This window comes from Drosophila subpulchrella, chromosome 3L, assembly GCF_014743375.2.
Source record: "Drosophila subpulchrella strain 33 F10 #4 breed RU33 chromosome 3L, RU_Dsub_v1.1 Primary Assembly, whole genome shotgun sequence".
In the NCBI taxonomy this organism is placed as follows: domain Eukaryota; kingdom Metazoa; phylum Arthropoda; class Insecta; order Diptera; family Drosophilidae; genus Drosophila; species Drosophila subpulchrella.
In genome coordinates this window covers 10,219,736-10,244,458 of record NC_050612.1, presented here as the reverse complement: position 1 = coordinate 10,244,458, position 24,723 = coordinate 10,219,736, and the positions used below count along the sequence as shown (strand labels likewise).

The window sequence follows — 24,723 nt, the reverse complement described above, 5'->3', positions numbered from 1 at the left end:
TAAATGGTATAAATGGTTTAAATTTATTTGTTTTACATATCTTTTAAGATTGATTTACTTGCTTTTTACATAAATTCATTTAATAGGTATAAAATTATCACTTAAACAGCGCGGCGAATTTTATGTATTTCATAATGACAAAGGATGCGTTACAAAATCATACAAACAAACAGTTAAAAGAGCTGTGAGCGGAAATAAACACTATACAAATAATTTTGATTCTTTGAACGTTGACTGTGCATCTCTGAATTTGAAAATATGTATAAATTTAAATTTGTATAATTGCTTGAAAATAATCGTACGTTTTTTGAGCACTTTTTGTTGATTAATTGATTCATTTTTTTAGGCGCATTACCGCCAATCCATTAATTTGTATTAATTGCACTCTATTAAAGCAGTTAACCAATCGAACATTTTTATTGGCAATTTAAATACACACTCAGCCGAACATTCGCGTTGAAAATATCGACTAAAAACTAAAGAGAAAGAATGGACACGAAATACACACGATTGCTATTATATAATGCAGACATGATGATGATTATCTCTCACTCGTTGCAAACGAAAATATTGCGTAATCCGCAGAGGCAATCCACTCACTAAAAGCTACCTTTAAATGTATTTTTTTTTAGCTTACAAAAGAATACAGAAAAACATGTCTGCGCTTTGACTAAACTGAGTATCCTTTTCGACGCGGCTGCAGGATGGCGAGAAATCTAAACTAACTTTAAGCAATTTGACTGAAAATAAAATGCCGCCGTTGTTGGTTCTGTGTGTCTTCTGCTAAACTCCCTCGGCTAAACTCACTGCGAAATCGAACTAATAACTAAAAAGTATCATAGAATTATAGTACAAAACTTCTGCGCGCGCGAGAAGTTCCTTCTGCTGCTTCTTGCATTATATATGGCTGTCGATTGCTGGATGATGCGATATAGATTGATTGATTGACAGATTGAGGGTCCAGGAGGATGGTGATTGGGTGATTGGTGTCGAGGACTGGGATCCTAACAGTAGAAACGTACGCCATCCACGGAGAGGACTTGCTTTAATTTTCATTTATTCTGTCGATTTGGCTCCGTATAAAGCTGCACGCCTTCCACGGTGAAAATTGAGGTTTCTGAGGGAGAGATAGACATTCGTAATTAGTAAAAAAATTAAAATAATATTTGTGTAATTAAAAAGTTTGAGTTATGACAACAAGCTGGACTCTGACCATGACATAATTTAATTTACGGCCATCGACGAACGAGCGACAATTAAAATTGCCATTGGCGAAATTACATTTTCCAGCCACACATGATACACTCACACAAATGCCAGGCACCCTAACCTCTTACAAAGTTGACAAGGATGTGTACAGTAAGCCCTCTAAGGAGTAAAAATTCTGTTCGTTAAACGTTTCATAGAACTAGTACAAGTAAATTGTGAAATTTTATTTAAAAAAACCAAGAAACGTATTTATATAGGTGGTACATTTTGATAATTCCCTAAGATACATTGATTTCTATTCAGTTTTGTTAACCAATCCCTACTGTATAAGCCCAGTGTGTGTACGCCGACCTAAACCGCAAAACCTCATGCGGGGTGTGATGACCTTTTCCTGGCCATGATAAATGAAGCGCATTAGTTGCGTTTTAATTGATTCTATCTGTCCACGCTGCGTATACGCAATGTTACATGGTCAAATGCCCGGGAAAATCCCCACCCTTTCGTAATGAGCTAGGTTTTCAGTTTCTCGCAGCGACTGTGATTTAGCCAGAAATTAGCATGGCAGCCCTATCTGGATTTCTGTGTGTAGAGAAAAAAATAGAACCAGTTTTGTGTAAACAAATCACGCGTTAATCGCATTTTAAGCACACTTTAAGCTGCCCTCGATTAAGTGCAAGTCCTGCAAGGGGAATTTGCACTTCATTCATTTATATTCGGTTTTTTTTTTCTCGAGTGGCTTTTGTGGCCCTCTATATGTATATATATGTATTTTTTAAACCCTCTCTATTGCAGTTTCCCATATTTCCCCCAAATCGCCCTGCATTGCATTTGCCAAATTGCATAGTCCGCAACTAGATGCTGGTTTGTGGGGGCTGACCCTTAAATTTCCTTTTTCGGAAATGTTTCCATTTACCGAGTAGCATCCGATAGGAGGTCTTCTGCTAATGAATGCAGGCCCTCAGGAAAAACGGAAGTTAGTATGCATTTTATTTACTCGAAAATGCAGGGAAGCTGCAGTTGAATTGTTAAGGATAATTGGTTATAGATACACAGATTTAGGGTATTTTTATCTGTTTGGTAGTAATTTATAAAGATTATCATGGATAAAATGCATACCTATACATGCAATTTGCAGAATAGGGAATTATAATCGTTGAAAATAAAATAATACAGTTTATGGTTATTGAAAATTGTCTATATTTTCTAAAAGTGCATAGTAGATTGGTTCCAGATTGTAAAGCGGACCATTATTTACTTTCGGATGTTCACTTATCGCAATCTAATTAGTGTACCAACTTGATTTTCTGTCTGTATCCCTGTATTTGTCCAACAAGTTTGTCCTTTGCATTCGGTATTTATTTTGCCCAACTTGTTGCAAACTTTTGCCACCACTTGAAATACAAATTAAAACTGGCAAATGCAATTACTGTTAACTACACCGCGGAAACACTCGCTAAGCAGGCCCCTCAGCCAAAGAAAAACTGCTCGAAAGGCAAACAAATTGTCGCGAAACTTAAATGAGTTGTCCTGCACAAAGAATGGTCTACGCGGCTACCTTCACGGGAATTTTTCCCTGACTTTCTGCCAACTTTGAGCAAATGTTTCATCCTTTTTTTTTTTTTTGCTCTTTTCTCTATATATACAGAGCTTTGTTAATTGGTTTTCTTTCCGGCATCACGCAGACAATGGCCGAAAAAGTTCTGGGGCTGTGAATGTTTAATGCACCAATTCAATTTCCAGGACTCACCGTCTGGCAATTCGTAGAGTTTCTTTGGCAACTGCGCAAAGTACGGATGCTGCAGTGCATCATCGGCGCCCAAACGCTGCTCCGGATTCAGTTGCAGGAAGCCGTTCGCTATCGTTTCGCCCTCGATGATGTCGTACAGCCGTGGGAAGTTGTGACCCAGTTTCCGCGGTCGATAGAAACCTAAAAGGTAACGAAAATTAGCTCTCATCTCCTGGTTTCTTTTATTTTTAAAGCCCCCACCATGGCCAATTACTTACCCAGCTTGTGCGGCTTGTAGCCGGGAAAGTGGGTGACCCCCGTCCACGTGTCCTCGGTGGGCGTGCCCAGCAATTTGAATATCTTGTCCAGCTGATCGTAGGTATCACGTATCCCCGGAAACGTCGGCATCCCGGTCACCATCTCCACGAAGATGCAGCCCACGCCCCACATGTCCAGCGAGGTCGAGTACTCGGTGCTGCCCAGCAGGACATCTGAAATGGTCACGAACTCTCGGGTAAGTAAATGCACTCTAAAGTTCCTCTGTTTTGTTGCAAAATAAATTGCCATTTTAAATAAATAAGGGGCAGGAGGGAGGGAGAGAGAGAGTTCAGAGTGGAAGTCCAGGAAGAGATAGCCCTGCACTTCCTGTGCACCTTTGAGTTTATCTTTGCTGCCGCTTTTTGGCCAGCAGCTAACAAAGTTTAGTCCTCCCACAGGCACACACGAAATTTCGGGTTAGGGCTCTATGTAGTTTTGTTTAAATAGGGGAAGTTAAAGTGACCTAGATCCGTTAGAAAAATTTTAAATTTACCTTAAAAGAACATATAAAACATAACTAAATGGTGTATAAGTACCTACACCAAGTTCATGGATTTTTTACAACAATATGCCGAACTAAAGCTCAACTTTGATACATTTTTTCTGAGGTAATCAAATGTACTATTTAAGAGTAAGTAAAAATATAAAGTTATTTAAACATAAGATATACAGACACATCCAAAAACTGAATAGTACCCCAAATTCAACAATTTTCAGAGCAATATTCCCAATTAAATTTTGATAAATATTTTCTGGGGTTATTAAATTAGCTTGTTTAGTGTCATATCATAATGGATGCAAATAATAATCAATTATAGAATACCGTAATAAAAATGGTATATAAAATATTTTACAGCCCAAATTTGTAAAATCAGATTTAAGAAAGAGTTCTTATTGATATTTGGTATTTTAGCATTTTTAAAATATTGTAACTTTTAAAAATTTCCTTTAAAAACTGTATCTTACCCAATAATAATTTAGTTTCTATTGTATATTGTGTATACCTAACAAACCTAAAATGTTTTTGTACAAAGTATCTACATATGCAGCTGCTTGCCTCCCACACAGATTTTTCGGGCAGGTGGCGACAGGTGCCCATAGCAACCACATCCGCATCCCCATCCACATTCGCATCCGCTCCTTACCCCGTTTTTTTTGCAAGCTTCCGCTTTTTGCCCGCCAGCGTTGTCTGCCAAGAAGTGCAGATTAAATTTGTTTAACATGCTTCCGAACTATTTCCCAGCTGACGTTGATGGCGCCCCGGGTTCAGGGGTCAGTAGTTCGGAGAGGAAACTGCTGCCCAGGTATTCCTTAGCCCCACACAAAGTGTTTATACCCAGAGAATTGCATATTAGAAAGAAATTAACTTTATTTCCCTGTCTCTCTAGACTCCTTTCGCTTCAGTTTTTCATTTAGCTGGCTCGCAAATTGATGGAAAAATCTTTGCCATGCAAAATGGATTGTTTACCCATTGTCAAGGGAGGGATCTTAGTGAGGCATTTTAATTTAATCCCACTCAAGCTCATCTGGTGAGCTAACAATTTTCAGCCTGTATGGACGCCAATTAATTGGCTTCGAGTGCGCAAAACAAACGAAATAATTTAATGCGATTTTCAAATTGGTTCGACTTTGGGGCTTGGGCTAAGCTTCAAACTGCAAATTGTTTGCGCATCCCAAAAGTGATTACTAGTTTTTCCTTTTTTTTACTGGGATGGCTGTGAAAAGCTTACATGGAAAGGCTCTTAAGTGTTTAACTTTAAAGGGATTAAGAGAAAGGGAAGTACAAAATTCGCATGGCAAAATTCAAGCTTCTCTAGGTTTTTTGCAAAGGGAAATCAAAGTGTGATAAGAACGACTTAAAAAAAACAACTAAATTTAAGTCAAGTTAATACCTTTAAACGGACAAAATAAATCTTAATGGACATTTATGTTAGATAAATAATTAAATTAAAATTTCTGAACTTTCTAATGAGATACCAACTCTCTCTTCTCCCATTTCCTTGGCCAATTCCCCTAGGAAAACCCACCTGGAGGGCGGTACCATAACGTGACCACCTCGTGGGAGTAGGTGTGGCTGGGCACGCTCTTGGCCCTGGCCAGTCCAAAGTCGGCCAACTTCAGTTCGCCGCAGTCGCTGATGAGCAGGTTCTGCGGCTTGACATCCCGATGGAGGACACGCCGCTTGTGGCAGTAGGAGAGTCCACGGAGCAGCTGGAAGAGGAACAGGCGCACGTTGCGATGGTCCAGGCCGCCCGGATGCTTCTCCATGTATTGCGACAGATCCGTATTCTGGAATTGGGAGATATTAGCATGGTTTATAATATATTAAATGGAAAACGATCGAAAGGTGCTTAAACTATCTAAGCAATTTTTTTGCAATTTTTAAAACTATTTTCTGTTATACTTAATATTGAACATGACTTTATATACTATATTAAGGCTCAGAGTTTACAGACCTCTAACAAATTAACTTTCATATAATAGTTGCTTGCAAGTAATCTATGTAAGGTAAGTTTACTCTCTTCTTAGGCTGATTTAAAGAAAGAATATCTACTTTATAAAAAACATTCGAAAGAAGGATTTTAGGACTATCACATACAATTTTATTGGAGGATTTCATATACTTATTTAAAAGCTGAGAGTCAACAGACCTTCAAGAATTTAATTTCTTTTACTTATTGCTCACAGGAAGTCAATGTAAGGTATGTGCGCTCCCTTCTTAGGCTCTTTTAATTAAAGAACCTCCATTCCCTCGATCGTTTCCTCATCTTGCGCTATATCTGAAGTACTCACCACATATTCAAAGACAAAGGTCAGCGTCTCGCGCGTGTGGACGATGTCGTGCAGCGTGACGATGTTGCTGTGTTTCAGTTCTTTCAGCAGCGAGGCCTCTCGAATCGCGGTGAACGGAGCTCCCTCCTCCTCCTGCAGGCGAATCTCCTTCAGCGCCACCCGCTGGTAGGTTAATCTGAGGGCCACAAGAAAATCGGGAGTGGGTCGGGGGAATTAATAAAATAAATACTCGAGCGGGAATGTCCGGACAGGAACAACAATTGCACAGCTGCCGGCGAGGCAACAAAGAATTAGGCTCGCAATTTGTGGCAGGAGCCCACCCACAATGTCGTCCTTGCCAAAAGTCAGGATATGTGGGGTGGTGGGGCTTTGTATATTAAACAGACATAACGACCCAACACGCAAGGAAATGTACGGCAAACACTTAAATTAGGATAAGGGACAGGCCACAGGACATGGAAAAGCAAAGAGGATACAGCAGGCCAGGCAGTGATGGCAGATCAGCTTCCTTTTTTGGTCAAAAATGGTTCAGATTGTTAGGGGAAAATGTTTAAGACACCTTTAAGAACTTGAGAAATTATACATGTTTCAAGGATGTATATCAATATTAAAAGAATATTGAATATATTGCTTCTTAAATATTTTAAAGAACATTTCTAAGGACCCATATATCATTTTATATATACGATAAGAATATCATAAAATAAATATAATTCGACGAACAGCATTGTTACTCATCCACATACTCATTTATTCAATTAGAAAAATTTAAATACATAAACCTTCTGTTAAATACCTCCCGCTAAAACACCTTATATCTTCTAAGAAAAAGTGTCAGCACTTAAAAGACTACTCAGAAAAGCACACAGCGGAGGACATTTGAAGTGTCAAATTAGGCTAAATTATTTGACACTGCCGCACAGACGTTGGCAATTTATGCGGCTTTCTCGCATTGCCAAGGCAACATTCTAATTGGCAAGGCAAAAACCGCCCAAAAAATATATAAGAAAACGCCAGCACACAAGGAAAATCTTACCGTAAAGTAGTTGACTTTAAGGGCAGAGGCTAGAGTGAATTTACGAAAGTTTTTTTATGGTTCAAGCCCGCCAGCATGAAGATGTCACTCGAATATGTCAAAGTGCAAGTTTTTAGGGGCTAGAATTTATCACGCCACCAGCTAATTGGGCAAGCGAGGGTTAATGATGATGATGAGGGCTCGTCGTGACTGGAACTCGAGCGTATCAATTTGTTGAGCAGCATCATAAAATGTTGCCAACCAAGTAAATATGCTCAAAATACCCTCAACTTTTTATCGCATACACAAAAATTCACAGAATTCTCCCTGTTCCGGAACAATATCTGTGAGTAGCGGCGAATTAAACCTTTTATGCCTTATCAAAATGTATTCTCAAACACACTCGGTTAATAAACCTTCATCTAGGAGCCTGAGAAAAATGCCATAAAAAGCTTATGTCCTTACCGCATCCTGAGCAATTTCCATGTAAACGAAAAACAGCTGCCAGCAAAGGGAGATTTTCCCATGAAAATTTTACACGGAAAAGAAAGGGAGTGCATTTAATGATATTAAACCCCATAATTTTAGAAATGTTAATCCAATTTTATACTCTAAAAACTATAAATTTAATATATTGTATTTTCCTGAAATCTAACATATTTGTTTACTTTATCAACTTGATATTTTTTCCGAGCCTAGGGAAGGCCCTTAAAAATTCTAGATTATTTTTTAAGTGCCAAAATGGTGGAGGATTGTGAAGAGGATTTGCTGCCTGAGACAAAACTTTGTCTTGTTAATGTTAAAATAATACGATTTAGTTAAGCATAAACCGAAAATTGCGTGTGCCATCAAAGTTAAGGAAAAGTTTTCGCAATCGAAGTTTCCCCCCGACAGATTGACGACTTTTTGTGACAGCTGACCTACTAAATGCTAATCAGCAACTTGACTTTCTGCTCGAAGGCTCTTAGCTTGAATTCTTGCCCTTTTCACAGTGTTTGCATAGGTAGGAAATAGTACGAAAATTACAGAAAAAATACTACGGAAAACACAAAGAAAACCAGGACAAGGCAAGGGAAAACGAAAGTCAAATTGAAGTGAAATCATTCATGAAATCTTTTACAATTGACAAACGGAGAAGGATCTCGAGCTAGGGGGATTTGTTCAGCAGAAGGAGAAAAAAAAACAGTCCGAGAGGAAGCATAAATCTTGGAGAAGGCAAGTGACCTAAATTTCCATTTGAAAAGAAAAAAACGGCAAGGAGTCGCAGCGAAAAGGACTCTAAACAAAGCCAGGCCCAAGAAAAGTAAAAGCCAAAAACTGAGGGGTCACATTTCCATTTGGCAGATAAATTAGAGCGAATTAATTGCATTTCGTATAAACAAAGGCTAATTGGAACTCATTTCGCATGTAAGTGCCGTCGTGCATAGTAAATGAGAAGAGGAAAGCCGGGAAAACTAGGCGCTGTAGGGGAACAATAAAGAGGAAGGCCGGGGAAAACTCTTGGAACCAAAGAGGCTGTCAAACGAACTTTGTTCGTTTTTCACGTAATGCCCATTGTTAAAGGAAGAACTTCGAGGCAACACCAAAGCAAATGATTGTCAAATAAATCAAAAACAAGAGAGATGAGAAAGTGGAAAATGGGGTGGGAAAACCAGGGGGCAAGTGGCTGTGACAGGCGCAAAAAAAGGGGATTGGGTGGCATCTATCATCGGAAAAACGAGACAGGGCAAGTCCTGTCAAAAAGGTGACGAAGCAGGTTCCCCCTTTCCCGTTTTCCCAGACCCATTTGTCAAAAATATGAAGGAAAGACCCAGAAACCCCAACTCCAAGTACAAATCCAAACTCCAGCTCCTTAAACAACTGAAATCAGTGCCAGACGAGGCGCAAATGAGGCAGCATTTTGTAATGCCATGTTTTTGGGGGCGGGGTAAATAGGAAAATGGGCTATGGAACCCAAGGAAGCCAACTCAATTGTGGGGCAAGTTTTCAGAAAAGTGCGTGCCTTGCACTGGGGAAAAATAAATTATACAAATGTTTAAGATAATCTTTGTAGAACTTGGTATAAAATAAACTTCTTACAATATATATTTGTACGATAGTATATAACGTTTAAAATATTTAAAGGCTTGGTGTTTATATGCAAAGCTCAACCTAAATACAAGCACTTTAAATACTAGAAAAACTATTTTTACTTGATTCATTTGACTACAAAATTAATAAAATAAATTCATATATTTTTAAGGGCTTCGTTTGCCTAAAAGTTATGATATTACTGACAAATAAGTTCCCTGATTTTCTAGTTTCGGCCATGTTTTTCCTGAATTTTCCCTAATTTATCTCAGTGTGGAGTTAGACCAAGCCAACAATTGGGGACAAAGGAAGAAATGGAGCCGGGAAAAGGACATTCCCGCTGTTCCTGCTGCTGCCACTGCAATCTCCTCCACTTTATCCCGCCGGGTGACCCACATTGCCCCTGGAAAACCCCGCAGCACCCTTTCCCTTCCTCTGGCCGTGATTGATAGCCACATTTGCATGGCTCTCTGGCTGTAATGAGTCTGCCAACGGGGACAAAGGAATATGGTTAGGGTTTGGTTTTGGGTTCGGAAGCCAGAAAGGAGTGCTCCAAAAAATAACTAAGGGAAAACGACGGATGCACAAGGGAAACTAGCGAATAAATCAAGGCAAAATGACGACACACATTTTTTCTAGCTTAAAAAAAGGGAAATCCATTTTGATCGGAGGGGTCCATCTCACAAAATTCAAGCTGAGTGATATGCCGGCAATAATTTTTTATTTAACCCACTGACACGGCGACCCATATACTTTTTTATTTTTGGGGCGTGGTACTCACTTGCTAAATCCTTTGTAGACCGTCGCATAGGACCCTTCGCCCAGCGGTTCGAGTTTTACATAGGCCTCCTGCTTGCCAAATGGGGAGTCGCCCTGTGGGAGAAAAATTACAAAAAAATGATGAAGAAGTGCGGCAAACAAATGGAGTTGAGTAAAAAAAATGTATCATGTTTGTTAATTAATTAAGCAAACTTAGTTTGGTGTGCGGTTCAGAGTTCGCATTACATTAGCGCGTGATGTAATCAGCGGGAATGAATAACCACTTTGGAAAGCCACATGTTTGTTTCCAGTTTGTTTTTCAATTACGCTAAAGCTTACGTTGTTTTCAGTATAGGCATATGCAGGGGAATATATCCAGCCTGTTTAATTAATTACTTAATAAGAAGTTGGGCCGCAGAGTCAACAATTGTTTAAACTTCCATTGTTTGTTATTCGTTTAAATTAGTTTGTATATTTTTCATTGACGTTGTTATTCAGAAGTCATTGCCTTTTAAATGAATTACTTAATATGAAGCTGGCAGAGCAAACAATTGTTTTAAAATGTTAATTGCTTTTATTTATTGGATTTAAGTTTAATAATATTTTTTAAGGCCCAAAAGTAGGCTGTATAAATTTTAGCTTTGATATCTAGTTCAATAATTGGCCGTGGAATTTGCTTACGGCGTCATAACAAATGGATCTTAAATTAGTAGTTATGAATCTGTTAAAAATATATCGATATCGATATTGAAATTATTGTAAAAGCTAGAGTCCTGAAGTTAAAATTTTAAATATAATCGTTGATATAAATTCTAAGACCACGACGTCCTTGAATTCCATTTCTTAATCCATTCAATGTTATCCAATGAATAAGATACGGTTCAATCCGCTTTAAAGTTTAAGTAATATTTATTAATGAACGGGAACACTCAATGCCTAGACAAAGGGTCCCAACAAGACAAATTTCAAAGAGAATAAAAATTTTCAATATCATCCCAGGCTCAGCATGCTCAACTCCATGCAAACGCGGCCAGAAGTAGTTGGGAATTATAGGGGCAGCCCAAGCGAAAAACCAGTGCACGCATAAGCATGCTATACAAAAGTAGGTAAAGTGTATACTGGGGTGGTTTATGCACTCAAGGTCCTTAGTTCTCAAGGACCATTGAATCATTGAATGCATAAAAACATACCATCTTTAAGTGAGTTCTTCTGCTAGCCTATATAAACCTTAAAATCAAAGCATAATCAAGAGCAGTACTTACACCAAATGCACTGAATCGTTTGCGTCGCGGATGCGTTTCCTGCTTGTTCAGAAAGACCTCGGACTTGGGTCTGGGCGGCTTCTTGGGACGCATGACCACGTGCGAATGGTACTTCATCTCCTCGCGGATGTCCTCGTCCAGCAATTTGCTGTCGGAGGACACGGAAAGCTGTCTCTGGACGCGATCATGATGGTCGGTGCTGTCCGTGCTGCGCCAGTCTGTAAATAGTCGAAAAGGAGAAAACAAAGCGGAAACGGAATACTTGAGTAACAGGCCAGAACAAAGTGAGGGCAGGTAAAGGTATAGACCGCCCCAGTAAAGGCTGCAATCCAAAGGAAGAGCCGCTTAATGAGCAGTCGCCGGAGCAGCAGCAGCAGCAGCAGACCCACTTAAAAACCAAATTAGTGGCCCCGACAACAACCTACAAGTGAGTCGGAAGTGGATGGCACAGCCGCTCAAAGGACTATTTATGTACACTCGCTGAAAAAGGCTGTCTAAAATCGCGTTTACTGAGGGTTATTTAAGATGCTAGAGGTCCCGAAGTGGATCACTAAAATAGGATGACTTTCTACGTTAATATATATGGATATAACATATTTCAGTCCCAAAAATTGTTATAATATAAGATACACAACTTAAAAAGTAACATCTATTTTCTGCAATATTTGGGGAGCTGATCCTTAACATTAATATCCCAAAAATTGTTATAATATAATATACATATAAAAATAACAATTACTTTTCTGCAATAGTTGGGTATGTTTAATTGTAGAAAAATAAAACTGTTTAAAATGTCCTTCGAATTCACTAAGAACTGTCATCAAAATATGAAATATTCATCGATTTAAGAATTTTTTAAACCCATCTTCCCTCTTTGAATGCATTTTTGTCAGCGTAAGAAAATAATTGCTAGATGGACTTGGCGTTTCTCATTTCCTTAATGAGCACAAAAGGTGCACAAACGAAAAAGGAAAAATTCCGGCAGCCAACTCATTATGCACATCATCAATATAATGAAAGATGGAAAATATACAGAGATCCCAGGATCTTTGGCCGAAATAAATCGAGTTTGGCCAACCTTGAAATGGCCGGATTGAATGAATGCGAAATCGGGCAGTGGAAAATGTGCCATGTTTACCTCGCAGCCTCGTTATAATAAAATGTTTCAAAAGCAACCGCAGCGGCAGCTGGCGAAAGTTGGTCTAGGACAAAGTTTCTGCCCGAGGAGGTGGATCGGAATGGAACGGAACGCACAGGTGGGTTCCAGGTGCGAATTCTGGGACTGGGTCACCTAGTAACCTGCTGATGATATTTCTTCATTCATTGACTTTGCGGGAGCCCTGGGTTTTATTTTTTTTATTACCTTCTTTTTTTTTTTTTGTTTACCTACGAGTTCACGCCCGCCCAGCTGCGTTCACTGTTTGTTTGGTTTTCTATTTGAGCACTAATTACATTTTAAATTATGTTTGCTTTTCTCCACAGTTGCAGTTTGCACCGTGACTGACTTTTCCTAGCGCACAGCGGTGGAGAGTGCGGAAAATGGGGGGAACTTTCCAACTCAGGTGCTGCAGCAGCATCATCTGCTTTCGTTTGAAATATTTATATAACAAAGTTGCTGCAGCGCTGTAAATTGCTTTGCCTTAAAGAGATTGCTCTTAAAGATTGAAACTTTGTTCGAAAGACCCAGAGACACACATAGCACTAACACTAAAAAAATAAATACCAAATATCTTGAGATATTTTCCACTTGTGAATTCGCAACATGTTTCCCATTCGGCTTTACTTTTTCACTTATTTCTTTTCTGCCGCCTTTTTCGCGCCTCCCGCCGAATCATAAAAAATTTAATATTCGCTCGCAAGATGTTCTTCCGGCAAGAGTTTCCTTATTCCTGCAGAATGCTTGAAAAATTACTAACATAAAAATTAAAAATTCAGCAGCAGCTGATTGTAGAACAGAAAACTTTGAGCGGCCCACAGAGAGCAATAGACTGGGTGGGGGGGTGAATTTTCCAGGGGGGTACGGGGTGGAAAAGAAAAACCAACGAGCTGCCGTTGAAAGATGATCCATAGTCCCAGCACGGTAACAAAAATAGTTTTCTTTAATTCAGTTAAAATAAAATTGCTGCAGTTAAGATGAACTATTAGAAAATTATATATATATATATATATATATATATATATACTTAGAATATAAGCAAAAGGTTTACTAAAAGTTAAAGAAATGTAGTCGAAGTAAAATTTAAACTTGATACCATTTAAGCTTTTGATAAAAATAAAGGAATATCATTTATCTGTAACTTAGTTAAAGCCTTTAAGTTTATACAAATTAAGTAATAAATTCTGTTTACTTTTTTTTAAAGTTTCTTGTAAATTTATGAAGCACTAGATTTTCTTTTCAGTGCTTCTAAGAAGGATTCATATCCTTAGCCCGTATCCTATGTATGCTGACAGCGATTAAATGCGCAATATGCGCCATAAATGAGCCAAATAAAGAAAAACTTCAATAAAACAGCATATATATTTCAAAATGTTTGCCATTTTAGTCCTCCCAAAAGCTCCTTATTCTCTCTATATGTATATCTTGTCTAGTCGCTCGAGTGGAATGGCATTTGGCGTCGTTTCCTCTTTTTTATATTTTTTTTGTCCCGGCAAATCAGCGAAGAAAGAACAACAAACGATGGCAAGCATTTGATTTGCAGAATTGACTGAGCATTGGAAAAGTGCCTGTAAAATTGGAAAATGAGAGCGAGCTCAAAGGGGAAAGGGCAGGATATTCGCTTGCTTTCTAAGAAAGTCCTTAAATTGAATTGCCCAAGTGTGTGTGAGTGCCAAGAGCAGCCAGCAAATGTCAGCCGGCGAATATGGCTTTTTGGCAACGATAATTGGATATGAGAGTGGCAATGCGAAAGTTGCCATTTTTGGCATGGATATTTTCGGGTCATCAAAACGATTATTATTATTTCTTAGATATAGATATCGATTTTGGATGTGGCAGCGAATTAGGGCAGAGAATGAGCTAAAGTGCTTTAAAGGTTTTATTATTGTGGGCAACTTGGCACGACTATTTTTGGGGCATGACAACTATGGTTATTGTTATTACTATTGTAACTAGCATAAATTATTCCTTCTTTTTTAACACTGAAATAAATGTTACATTTACATTTTCTTGCAACATTTTAATGCCTGAATATTTTGTGGAAAGAACTCTTATCTGTACCTGACCCACTTTGGTTTTATCTCTCTGCTGCTCCCTTAGTTACCTTTCGCCACACCCCATAAAGTTATTTAGTATTCCATTCTCTCCACTCAACTCTTTTTATCGCCCTCGCTGACTGCTCCTCCCCTATATTATGTTTCAACGCCTTCGTATAAAGTTTTATTGCATTTCCCTTACACATATCTTGCCACAAAAAAAAGGAATAAAATTTGTAAAATCTGTGACGCGAAAATCTTGAAATGCAAACAGAAATCAGTACAGGGAGCTGTCGCCAAAAAAAAAATGGAAGAACTAAAATGAGAGAAGATAAGTTGAGGGAAACTCGCTTGTAAAATGAAAACAATGAAAATTATGCAAGCGCATCAAGGAGAGCACTTGCAAAAAAAAAGATAAAAATAGCACCGGGGATTCTGGGCAAGTTCCAGGGGATACGGGGGATACATGGGGGGCAGATGTCCACGGAGGCTGTGGCTGATGTCTGGTACTCTCCTGCCTCCCAACTCGTCCTTCGACCAGGGTCTCTTGTTGATATAGTTATGCAAATGCTATGCAAGGATGTCACGTCCTCCCGCTGACTTAAAGCCACGCACACATGGGACAAATACGAAGTGAGTGTGCCAGGGGAGTGGTGGGCTCTTCCCATCCCCTCTCCAGTTTTTGGTACACTCTACAAAATTCAGGTCCTCAAGAATTTAGACCATTATAAGCAATATAAGGCTTATATCTATAAGGAACCTTCTCTGTATTCATTTGAAGACTATAACTTTTTTAAATTCTTATATTGCTTAGTGTGACCAGGTTTTTGGCAGAAGATTATGAATCCTAAAAATTGCATATCTTCAAGAATTAAATTTAATTCGTATCACAAATATAAGGTACCTACATATCTTCAATGAACTGTCTCTATATAAATTCTAATAACTACAATATAATTAAGAAATTGGGACTATTCTTATACAGGAACGTGAAACTCAAAGTGTTTTTTGGTCACACTTCATAATTATTCAAAATATGCAAATCTTGGAAAATGCTTCCAAGTAAATTTTAAAAATTTAAAATATAAAGTGTTACCAATAGTTAACCTTGTATTTGAACCCGTACCCAAAATAAAGTCATAAAAATGTTTCGAGTGCACCTTATTTGTTCCGAATCTGTGTGCTCTGAGTCTGCGGCCCGTCCGCTGTTGTCCTTTTGCATTATTGCATATTATTGTAATTTGTGTTTACTATTTGTTTTTGGCTTTGCAACAATATTTATGTCTCTCGGGCCTGTCTGGAGGCTGCATAAATGTCATAAAAAGAGCGAAATCACAGCGGCTTGTTGCATAATGCTGAGTGGGTCAGCCGGCAGCCACGCCCCACAGTAGTGTTGTGCCATAAAAAACCATAAAAAATGTGCACATAAAAGTTTTTACTTTTCATTTGCATAAGGATGAGAGATGGGGAAATACCCCCTCAAAGTAATATTCTCTTTTTTTATATGCATGTACGATTGTATATATATTGTTATTCATATGCGCGTGTCGAGCATTTGCGTAAAAATTTAATAAAGCGACACTCGAAACTCGACACTTCCGCTTCGTTTTTCGCCCACTTCCGTTCCCCTTTCCTTTTCGCAGGGTTGCCTTGGCCAGGAAATGGCATTTCGATAGGAGCGATGGCAACTCTGGTCGGCCATCGACAGCGAATTTCAAATTGCCCAAAAATAAAGGAGTCGAAATTTGTTTTTCCCTATACTTATTTTTTCCCCCAAAAAGGGATGTATCCATGGGTTTTTATCAGGCGACATCTCAGCCTCCTCCCTCTCTTTTTTTCGCTGTTTATGTTTGTGATTTATTATTCAAGCAAGAAATTAAATTTTGTCTTTTTACTGCAGTCCAGCATCGAACTCATCCGCTGGCGAGCCCCACCTACAAACTGTCTGCACGTTTTGGCATCGCTTTGGACCCCCTTTAACCCCCTGTTGCCGTTCGCCTTTTCCGTTTAGTGCCTAAAACTTATTGTGTTGTTGTAGAATTCAATTACAATACAGACAACGAAGACCAAAAAGCGGCAGAGAGACAAAAATCGACTTAAAATGGGGGAGTTTTTGGGGTCTTCTGGGGTGGAGGGATGTGCAATGTTGCATCCTCAAATGTTTGCTTTCCATTTTCGAAGCCCCAATCATAAACTCAGTTAGAAATGCCTGATTAAAGTGAAATTAAATTCTGTCTTCGTTTCGATATTTCTGGGAAAATTCTTTTAGATGTGCATGCATAGCTTAGATATTCTATCTCCTTTTTCCAAGTCCAATTCATAAACCAAATTAGAAAAGCCTGGTTAAAGCAGAATTAATTTGATACCCAACTCATTTTAAGTCAGGAAATTGGTATTTTATGAAGGTTCCACTGGGATATTTGAATTAAGGTACTTGTTTTTTATGATTTTTAAAAGGGAAAAATGTTGAGCATTTAAAATCAACAATTTATATTTTATCTGTTCATTTAATCTTTCCTATTAAAATTAGCATTTAAATTGAACAATTTATACTTTGTATATCTGTTCATTTAATCTCTTTTAGAGGTCTTAAATTTTATTGGGATTTCCAGACGATGCCTTCATAAATATTTATTTTTTATTTCAAATATAAAACTAAACAAGCTGAGCATGAATTTAGTTTAACAACAGCCAAATGAAATAATAACCAAAGTTGACAATAAATTGCTTAACAGTTTTCTCGAAATCCTTTTTCTACTGAAAATATCCATTTAGTCTGTGGAAAACTTCATATTTTAATGGCCACCCCCTTGTTTAGTATGCAAGATTTATAGTCGGCCAGAATTCAATTACGGCGATGACAACCTTTTTCGGACTAGAACTCAAGGCAGGACTCAAACCCAAACTGCATCCTTGAATCCTCGGATCCTTGAATCCTCGAATCCTTCGCTAAGCCAATGGGCTTGTGCAAATGTCTCAATATGACAATGGTGGCCCGCTGCGTTTTGTCATTACTTTTGGCTGTCGCCTGCACTCGTCCTTCCCCAGGACTCACTTTTATTGACAAAGGAATACGGATCCTGCGAGCACAACAAGCTCCGACTGCTTGACATCTATTTTAATGACATTCTGAAAGCTTTGCCGCATAAAATATGGCAATTTAAATTGCTGTCCGAAGAAAACTATTAAAAGTCTGGGATATTTCCGGTTGCGAGGGATGGGTAAAAACGGGTTAAAAAGTCAAGTCAAGACATGCTGCTGCTGCTGTGTGCAAATAAGAATATTCAAAGTAACAGATTTGAGGGGGGGGGGAATAATAATAAAAAGCTTTTTACCTTGTGGTTTGTTATTATCATTTTTCGCAGACTCTTGTGCTAAAAATAAACAAAATAGAAAGAAATGGGGTGGAAATATTAAATTAAAAAAGTGTTTGATTCAAGCAGGCAGTAAAAAAGTTTGTGCAACTATAACTAGGTAAACAAGTATTAAAGTGTAGGGGGTAAAAAAGCGGTTAAAAGTGTATTCAAAATTATTTATGGCTTAACCCAGTAAAGCTCTGTTTTTTTTAAACCCACTTTAACACAGAGTTTATCAAAATATGTTTCAGAGTTTCATGATTTACAATCAATTATGTGTGTGAGGTTACGATGTTTACGAGGGTTTTTTGCCCTCTGAACTTTGTTGACAAATAAAAGCATAAATCGCGCGTAATAATTGGCCGAAAACAGGAAAAGCCAAGCCAGCGAAAGGAAGGCACATTTAATGGCTTATACACAAGCGCATTGGACATGGTCAGGAAAAGAGGACAATAAAAGCCAACAAAACAAGGAAAGTAAGCGAAGGAGCACATAAAAGTCGTTAAAAGATTTACTCTATTCCTGGTAAACACACTGTAAAAATAACTTTGATGGTACACAAGAAAATAAATTGTTGATTTACAAAATTAAATATTTTAATTTTAATTATTAAATATTTTATTAGATACAAAAGATATTATTTAATCGAATTTAAAATATTTATACCTATATTTTTAGGAATAATGGTTACTAAAACCACTTTAATAATACTCAAAAAATAAATTGTTTACTTAGAATATTGAAAATATTTTATAAGAAATTAAAGGTATTATTTAGTTGAGTATAATCTACATTTATACCCGTTTCTTTTACAAATCATTATTATTTTATATTTCTCTCTGTACTTAGAAAACACACTCTAATACGTATTTATTCCCTTTTTCGCACTCTTCCTTTAGTACAGAACTTTTCTCGTATGTTTTCGATTTTTATTGAATAAGGAATTGACATTTGATTAGAGATTTAGGTTTTTCTTCTGGGACTTGTTCTAGTTTTCGGGCGTGGAGCGTGTCTGGGATTTAAGCTCCTGTCCCTGGTGTTCATCACTTCCAATTACATTCTTGTTTATTGCCAACGAAAAAGTGAAGAAAAATGCTGAAGCTCTGGCAAATTGATTTGTGCGTGTGGATAAGCAGGGGTGTGTTATGTCTGGTTGTTCAAGGATTTTCACAAAACTCCTTTGGCTGCACACTTGTCACTCGATGGTGTGTTTAATTACTCAAACCCGTTCGGAAAACAATCGATTTCGGTTGCGAAAAGCGTTTTCCAATTAAGCAGAGGAAAAGGAAAACCCAAGAATGTCCAACGAACACGTACAAACAATTTTCAAAACGTGGCAAATTATTAATTGCTGACACCGAGAGTCCTTTATTTTTTCAGATTCCTGAATTAATTACCCACTCCAAATATTTAGTAACTCTATTAGTGCGGGAGTATGTGTAGGGAATGTGCCAGATTCAACACTTGAAACCCATTTTTGGACAGAGAGATTGCCACATCAATGGGTAAATCCCTCACAAAAGGCTCAAGACTTCAGCAACAGACATCGACCACTTTGATGTTTTGTAATTAAGGCTTACAAATCCTTCCTCGTTCGAACTTTTCCTCTTTTCCGCACTTTTCCACACGCCACATCCTGGCGAGACGGCCAGACAAACACACACAGAACTGTGTGTATTACTTAACAAATTACATACAAATTACTTTACTCCGTTTTCCTCATTGGGGGGATGAGTGAAACTTCCCCGCTCCACAAACAAAGAAAGTGGAAATCGCTAAGCGTTTATAGGGAAAATAAGCTAGTGATGGGAGTTTTCTAGAAGATTTATCAAAATAAAAATGATTTCTTGTGGAAAAACATCTTTAGTATCTATTGTAGATTGACCAGTTTATTTATATTCTTATTTATCAAAAATATATCTAATATTCCCAATGTTAAGTTTAATCTTTCATCAGAATTTCTTAATTTTCTTATAAATCACGTCACGATGCCATCCCTAATATATCCTATATCGTTTATATGCCGACTGTCATGTCAAAATGTTTACTTCTGTTGCTCTGGGAAGGAGGCTCCAACTTATTCTGCCTTCATTCATTCTTAGACATTTGTTTGTAATTCGCAAACAAAAACAAAAAACAATTGGCGGCTCATCATTCATCATGTCATGATGAGTATTTTTCGGGGTATGCGGGTGGTTGATGGAAAACATATGACAGCATATTTGTCTGAGAAAAGGCAACCCTTTCTCCTACGCAGACATTTAAATTGGCTTGGGAAGAACGCTCGGAAAAATCTGAGAGGCACCCAAAATGCCACGCAAAACTGACGTTGATGGTAATTAAAAGCGAGTGGTTTTCCTTTTAAAAGGGTTGAGTGGCGTCGGCGGCAGTGTTGGCATGAAATGAAATTACTAACGGAAAATTAGCGGCATGGCACACATGGCGTATGCTTAATTTCCTGCCTTTTCCTTTGTCCTTTTTGTGTCCTGGCAAAAAGCGTGCAGGAGAGCGCTGGAAATTATGCTCATCATTGTGACACAATTAGCGGGGCGGCAAAAGCGGTAAAAGCTGCACCAGCGGCAGCAGCAGCGCCTTGCAACTTAACCCCAACGGATGTCGACGCGTCGCCCTGCGGTTTGGTGGCAACTCTGGTCAGACGCACTGAGAGAAAAATTTCAAAAAAGTTGTCTAAGCGCATAGCGCTTCAAAGTTTTAGAAAATTAATAGCACATTTATTTTTGGGAATTAAATATAGTATTTAAAATAAATTAAGCACCTAAATGGTTAAGAAATTAAGTAAGGGAATCGAAAACCGTGCAATAATAAAGTGAGAATTATAAAGTTTTTTAAGTCTCATTAAAAAAACCAATTTATTTTTAACCAAAAACAAGTATGAAAAACAGAAATATGGTTAAAAACAAAATCTTTAATTGAAAATATTGAAATAATAATGTATCAATATACAACTTTGAAGAAGTTTTAAAAAGAAAGAGTATTAAGCGATCTATCTAAAATTCTCATATGAACACAATTACCGAGATATACAATTGCATAACATTTTTTATAGCGTTATCAAATTATGTTAATATTCTTTTTAAGAATCCCCTCATTTAATTTATCAGTGCTTTAACAGGAGACAGGAGAGGCCAGGATATGCTGGGCTAGGCCATTGCGCACACACTGCAATTTTGCCATTTTTCTATGAAAGTCATTTCATGCATGCGGAATTAGTTTATGTGCGCAATTTCAAAAGAAATGCCACAACGAGGAAAATGGGAAGTGGAAGTGGGAAAATTTCACACTAAACGCTGGATATTATGCAACATAGTTGCCGGGTGTGAGGTGGCACCAAAAAAAAACGGGAACAGGAAGTGAAAATGCCTTAAAAATATTTTTAGGATTTTCCACAGCCAAAAGAAGAACCAAGAAAAATTACCAACTAGCTGCTTTTAAATTAAACAACCCAAGCCAATCAATTTCGTTCCCTAAGCCAGATTAATTCCAGCCAACTTCGCCTTGACCAAATTGATTTGTCACAAATGCTCCATCAGAGAAGATTTACAACCTCAATTTGTCGTCTATTTACCAGCCATTTTTACCCAGACTCCTAAGACGTATCGGAAATTGCACAATAGAAGTGAAATGAATTGATTTCTAATGCGATTCCCTGGCCACACTCACCTTTTTCCACAGCTTAAAGGAAAAGGTGAAAAGTTTCGAGGACTAAAAACGTGATAGCAACAGGAATTCAATTTATCTGCTGCAGTTGCAGCTCCTTTTTACCAGTCCTTTGTTGGAGAAAATATTAATAAGCAATAAAATGGATTTTTCCTCTTTTCACATCGCCGTCGAAGATAAAGATTTATCAATAATATTTTTACAACCGGTCGTAAAAAAATTAAGGACCATGAAGCAGAGCTGCTTGAGTAATTGAAAATGCTGGCTGCTGGCTTTCGTTTTAATTAACTTCAAAAGGTTTGTGCTCGATAAACAAGCCCCGGAGGCATATCCTCTTGTATATATGGTAGAACATCTTTGCCATCAGATTTCATCCCGGTTATTGGCCACTGATTTGCGGCAACTGCAAACAAAAGGTGGTGGGCGTGGCGCCACTGCAATATATCATCCGTTGTTTGTCATTCCGGGCAGACAAAAAAAAAAAGAGGAGTACAAAAATGATATATACGCAAGTGCACAATACTCCCGAATGGAGTCTCTCGTCATATAGGAAAACGCCGCATTGTTTGCCCGCTGCGAATCGCTCAGGAAAATAGCAAAAATAGAGCAGAATCGCCGGGCAATAACACACCGAGCTATTGAGCGGATTGGGATTGAGGTTTCCACAAAGGACACACGTAGACAATTTTAGCCCACAAAGCGGGCAAATTCAAAAGAGATGTTTGGTCAGTAAATAGGCCTCGGTTTTGGTTGTGAGGGCACTCTGGGGATTGAAGTAGTACTGATTGATCTACGGGAACTGACTATGTAGAGAACCACTAAATACCCTTTAATATTTTCTCATTTACCTAATATATTGGGGTTTTTTCTACAACATTTTTAATTCTTAAGACGAAAAGATACTTCATTATTATTTTCAAATTAAGCTTTAAGCATTTTATAGTTTTTCAATTTTTTGATCATTAGATACCCTGTTAAATTTTCTGATATTTTTTATACTCTTTTAATAAAACTTCAACCCATAAACAAACCAAAGATGGGCTAATAACTTAAGTTCTCTATTTCCAATTCCCAAATCAATACCAATAGATCGAGTTCGGCAAATTAAATGCTACCAAGTATCGTCTAAACATTCCCCTGGCATGAAATATGCAAATAAAACCGCACATTTAATGATAAAATAATCGACGATTGATGGATACATTATTGCAGAAATCAGAAACTCAGCTTGATTACCCCATCGCAAATTGACCAACAGCTATTCCTATTCCGAAACTCAATCATCCAGTGAATGCCTGTGCCCTCAGCCTCTGCAAACCGCCGATTCCCATGCCTTTGGTCCTTGCTCTGCGAAATGTAAACGACAATCAACTTGAAATGCAGCCCTCCAAAAACGTAATGGGAATAATTTGCAGCAATTTCATTCGAAAGGCCTCTCACATAGATACAAGCCCACACGCACACAACGCTCCCAGTCACGTAAATGACAATCAAAATTTGAAGTAGTCTGTGTGGCAGGAAGGAAACGGAAACGCTGGCTGACCAAATGAAATGCGTAGGCCATAGGTAAGCCAGTGGACTTGGGATGGGGATAAAACCCGACGATGGCTACGGTCATGACTATATGGCTATAAGGGCGATGCATGGCGATGCCCCAAGGCTGTCACATTCAACACACATAACGGACGTTATCTGCTCCGAAGGCCAGGACAGGCATATGACGAGCCCCGGGGCAAAAGGAGGGGAATGGTTCCAAGGACCAGGAGGATATACTGAGAAAATCGGATATTAAGTTAGAAAATTAATCTAGTCTTTTCATAACCACTATAAATAATATTTTATCTGTAGTTATTATTTATATTATAGTTATTAAAAGGGGAATATACTGACAATATTGGACACTAGATCCTACATAATACTCTAAGGAATATCTTTAAAATAATTTTATAACCCTTCAAAGTAAAACGTATTAATTTGTTTTCTAGTTTTAATAAAATGTTGTATTCAAGTTGCATCTTACATTCAGCAAATCATCAAATTTTTTAAATTTGTATTCAACATCAGCTTGAAAATTATGTTTAAATACAAATTTATTTTAGTTACAAATATTTTGTTTTAGCTTAAACGGCTCTATTTTATTTAAAATTCAGTAAATGGGCTTTCAAATTTGTAGCAGAACTTTAAAAATCTGCAGTAGATTCTGAAGATTAATTTAAAAACTCATAATAAGTTAATTAAACACTGATTTATAATATCATATTCTGATTTTAGTGTGTTCTGTAGTTACTTTATTTTAAAAAAAAATTTTGATTCTGCCTAAAATTTAAAGAAACTATTTTATTCATTAATTTAAAAAGTAAGTTACCTGTTTTTGATTAAGACTAGTACTTGTTTTCACACACGAATTCTTTATTTAAATCCCATTTCCTGCTGTCAAATTTTTCTCTCACTGCAAGGATACAGAAGTCGATTGTCGGCCGGCTTTTCCCTGTGGACCAATACCCAAATGTATGAGAATGCCAGCCTGTGAGTGTGTTTGTAGGTTTATCTATGTGGACAACCACATTTGCAAGTTGCTTATAATTTACGCACACCTATCCAATAACTGTGAGTGTGCCTTCTGAATGTGTTTCAAGGATATCGGTTGGCACACAGACACACACACAGACAGGACAACTTTTAGTTACAATTTGGCTACCACCCAAAAGCAAAATCCCTCCCCCGAAAAGCAACCATTCTCCACCCAACCACTTTGTCGTATTATGAATCCTAATACTGTTTTTGGGGTTTCGGGTTTTGGGGCTTATGACCCGAGGTCCTTCGATGACGTTATGGATACTTCAGCTGTCAGTCAAAATGCGCGTTGATTGCAACAGAAATGCCCTTAAGTTATCCTAATTCTCATGATCCCATTCAAAAGGTACACAAAGAACAAAATGTTAGTATTAATATAAATAAATAAATTTTAAATTTCTATATAACGTAATAATATAAAGCGGTATAGAAACCTTTACTAAGCATATTATTTTATAGACATTTCTCTGTGTGCATCTTCATCGCATTAACAACTGAAAGAAGTAAAACCTTTTAAGGCTCTCTTGTCCATTTTTTGTTGTTTCTTAGCCCATTATTATTTTTTTTATTATATCTAGCGGTGTTGCCCAAGGAATTTATAATGACAAGCGAGAATTTTAATATTGTGCCACTTTCTTGGATCAGGGGGCGTGGCACTGCCCATGGGGCATTGTTAGCCACAGCAAGATGCAATAAAATAGAAATGCTCATCAAACCAACGAGGGTGATGTCTGGCCACTATTAAAAAGTTTTCCAGCACATTTTCGAGAC

The 24,723-nt window shown here is 37.8% G+C and overlaps 1 protein-coding gene and 1 non-coding gene across 6 annotated transcripts in view; both read right to left on the bottom strand.

Annotated features, from left to right (window-relative positions):
• The window catches only part of LOC119552843 (cyclin-dependent kinase 14), a 104,272-nt gene continuing 79,549 nt past the window's right edge, over positions 1-24,723 (bottom strand). For 3 of the 5 annotated variants that reach the window (XM_037862706.1, XM_037862708.1, XM_037862711.1), the window contains 8 exons: positions 17,680-17,718; positions 11,153-11,370; positions 9,913-10,004; positions 6,047-6,221; positions 5,281-5,542; positions 3,214-3,426; positions 2,957-3,136; positions 1-1,117 (listed from right to left, as the gene is read on the bottom strand). In XM_037862706.1, coding sequence (XP_037718634.1) covers positions 1,053-1,117; positions 2,957-3,136; positions 3,214-3,426; positions 5,281-5,542; positions 6,047-6,221; positions 9,913-10,004; positions 11,153-11,370; positions 17,680-17,718 — 1,244 coding nt within the window. In that variant the 3' untranslated portion in view covers positions 1-1,052. The remainder of the gene's footprint in view (positions 1,118-2,956; positions 3,137-3,213; positions 3,427-5,280; positions 5,543-6,046; positions 6,222-9,912; positions 10,005-11,152; positions 11,371-17,679; positions 17,719-24,723) is intronic. The other 2 variants (XM_037862707.1, XM_037862710.1) reach the window with 1 other exon arrangement.
• LOC119555748 lies at positions 10,810-10,874 on the bottom strand. The gene has a single exon (XR_005219938.1). It is a non-coding gene; the product is annotated as a U7 small nuclear RNA (small nuclear RNA).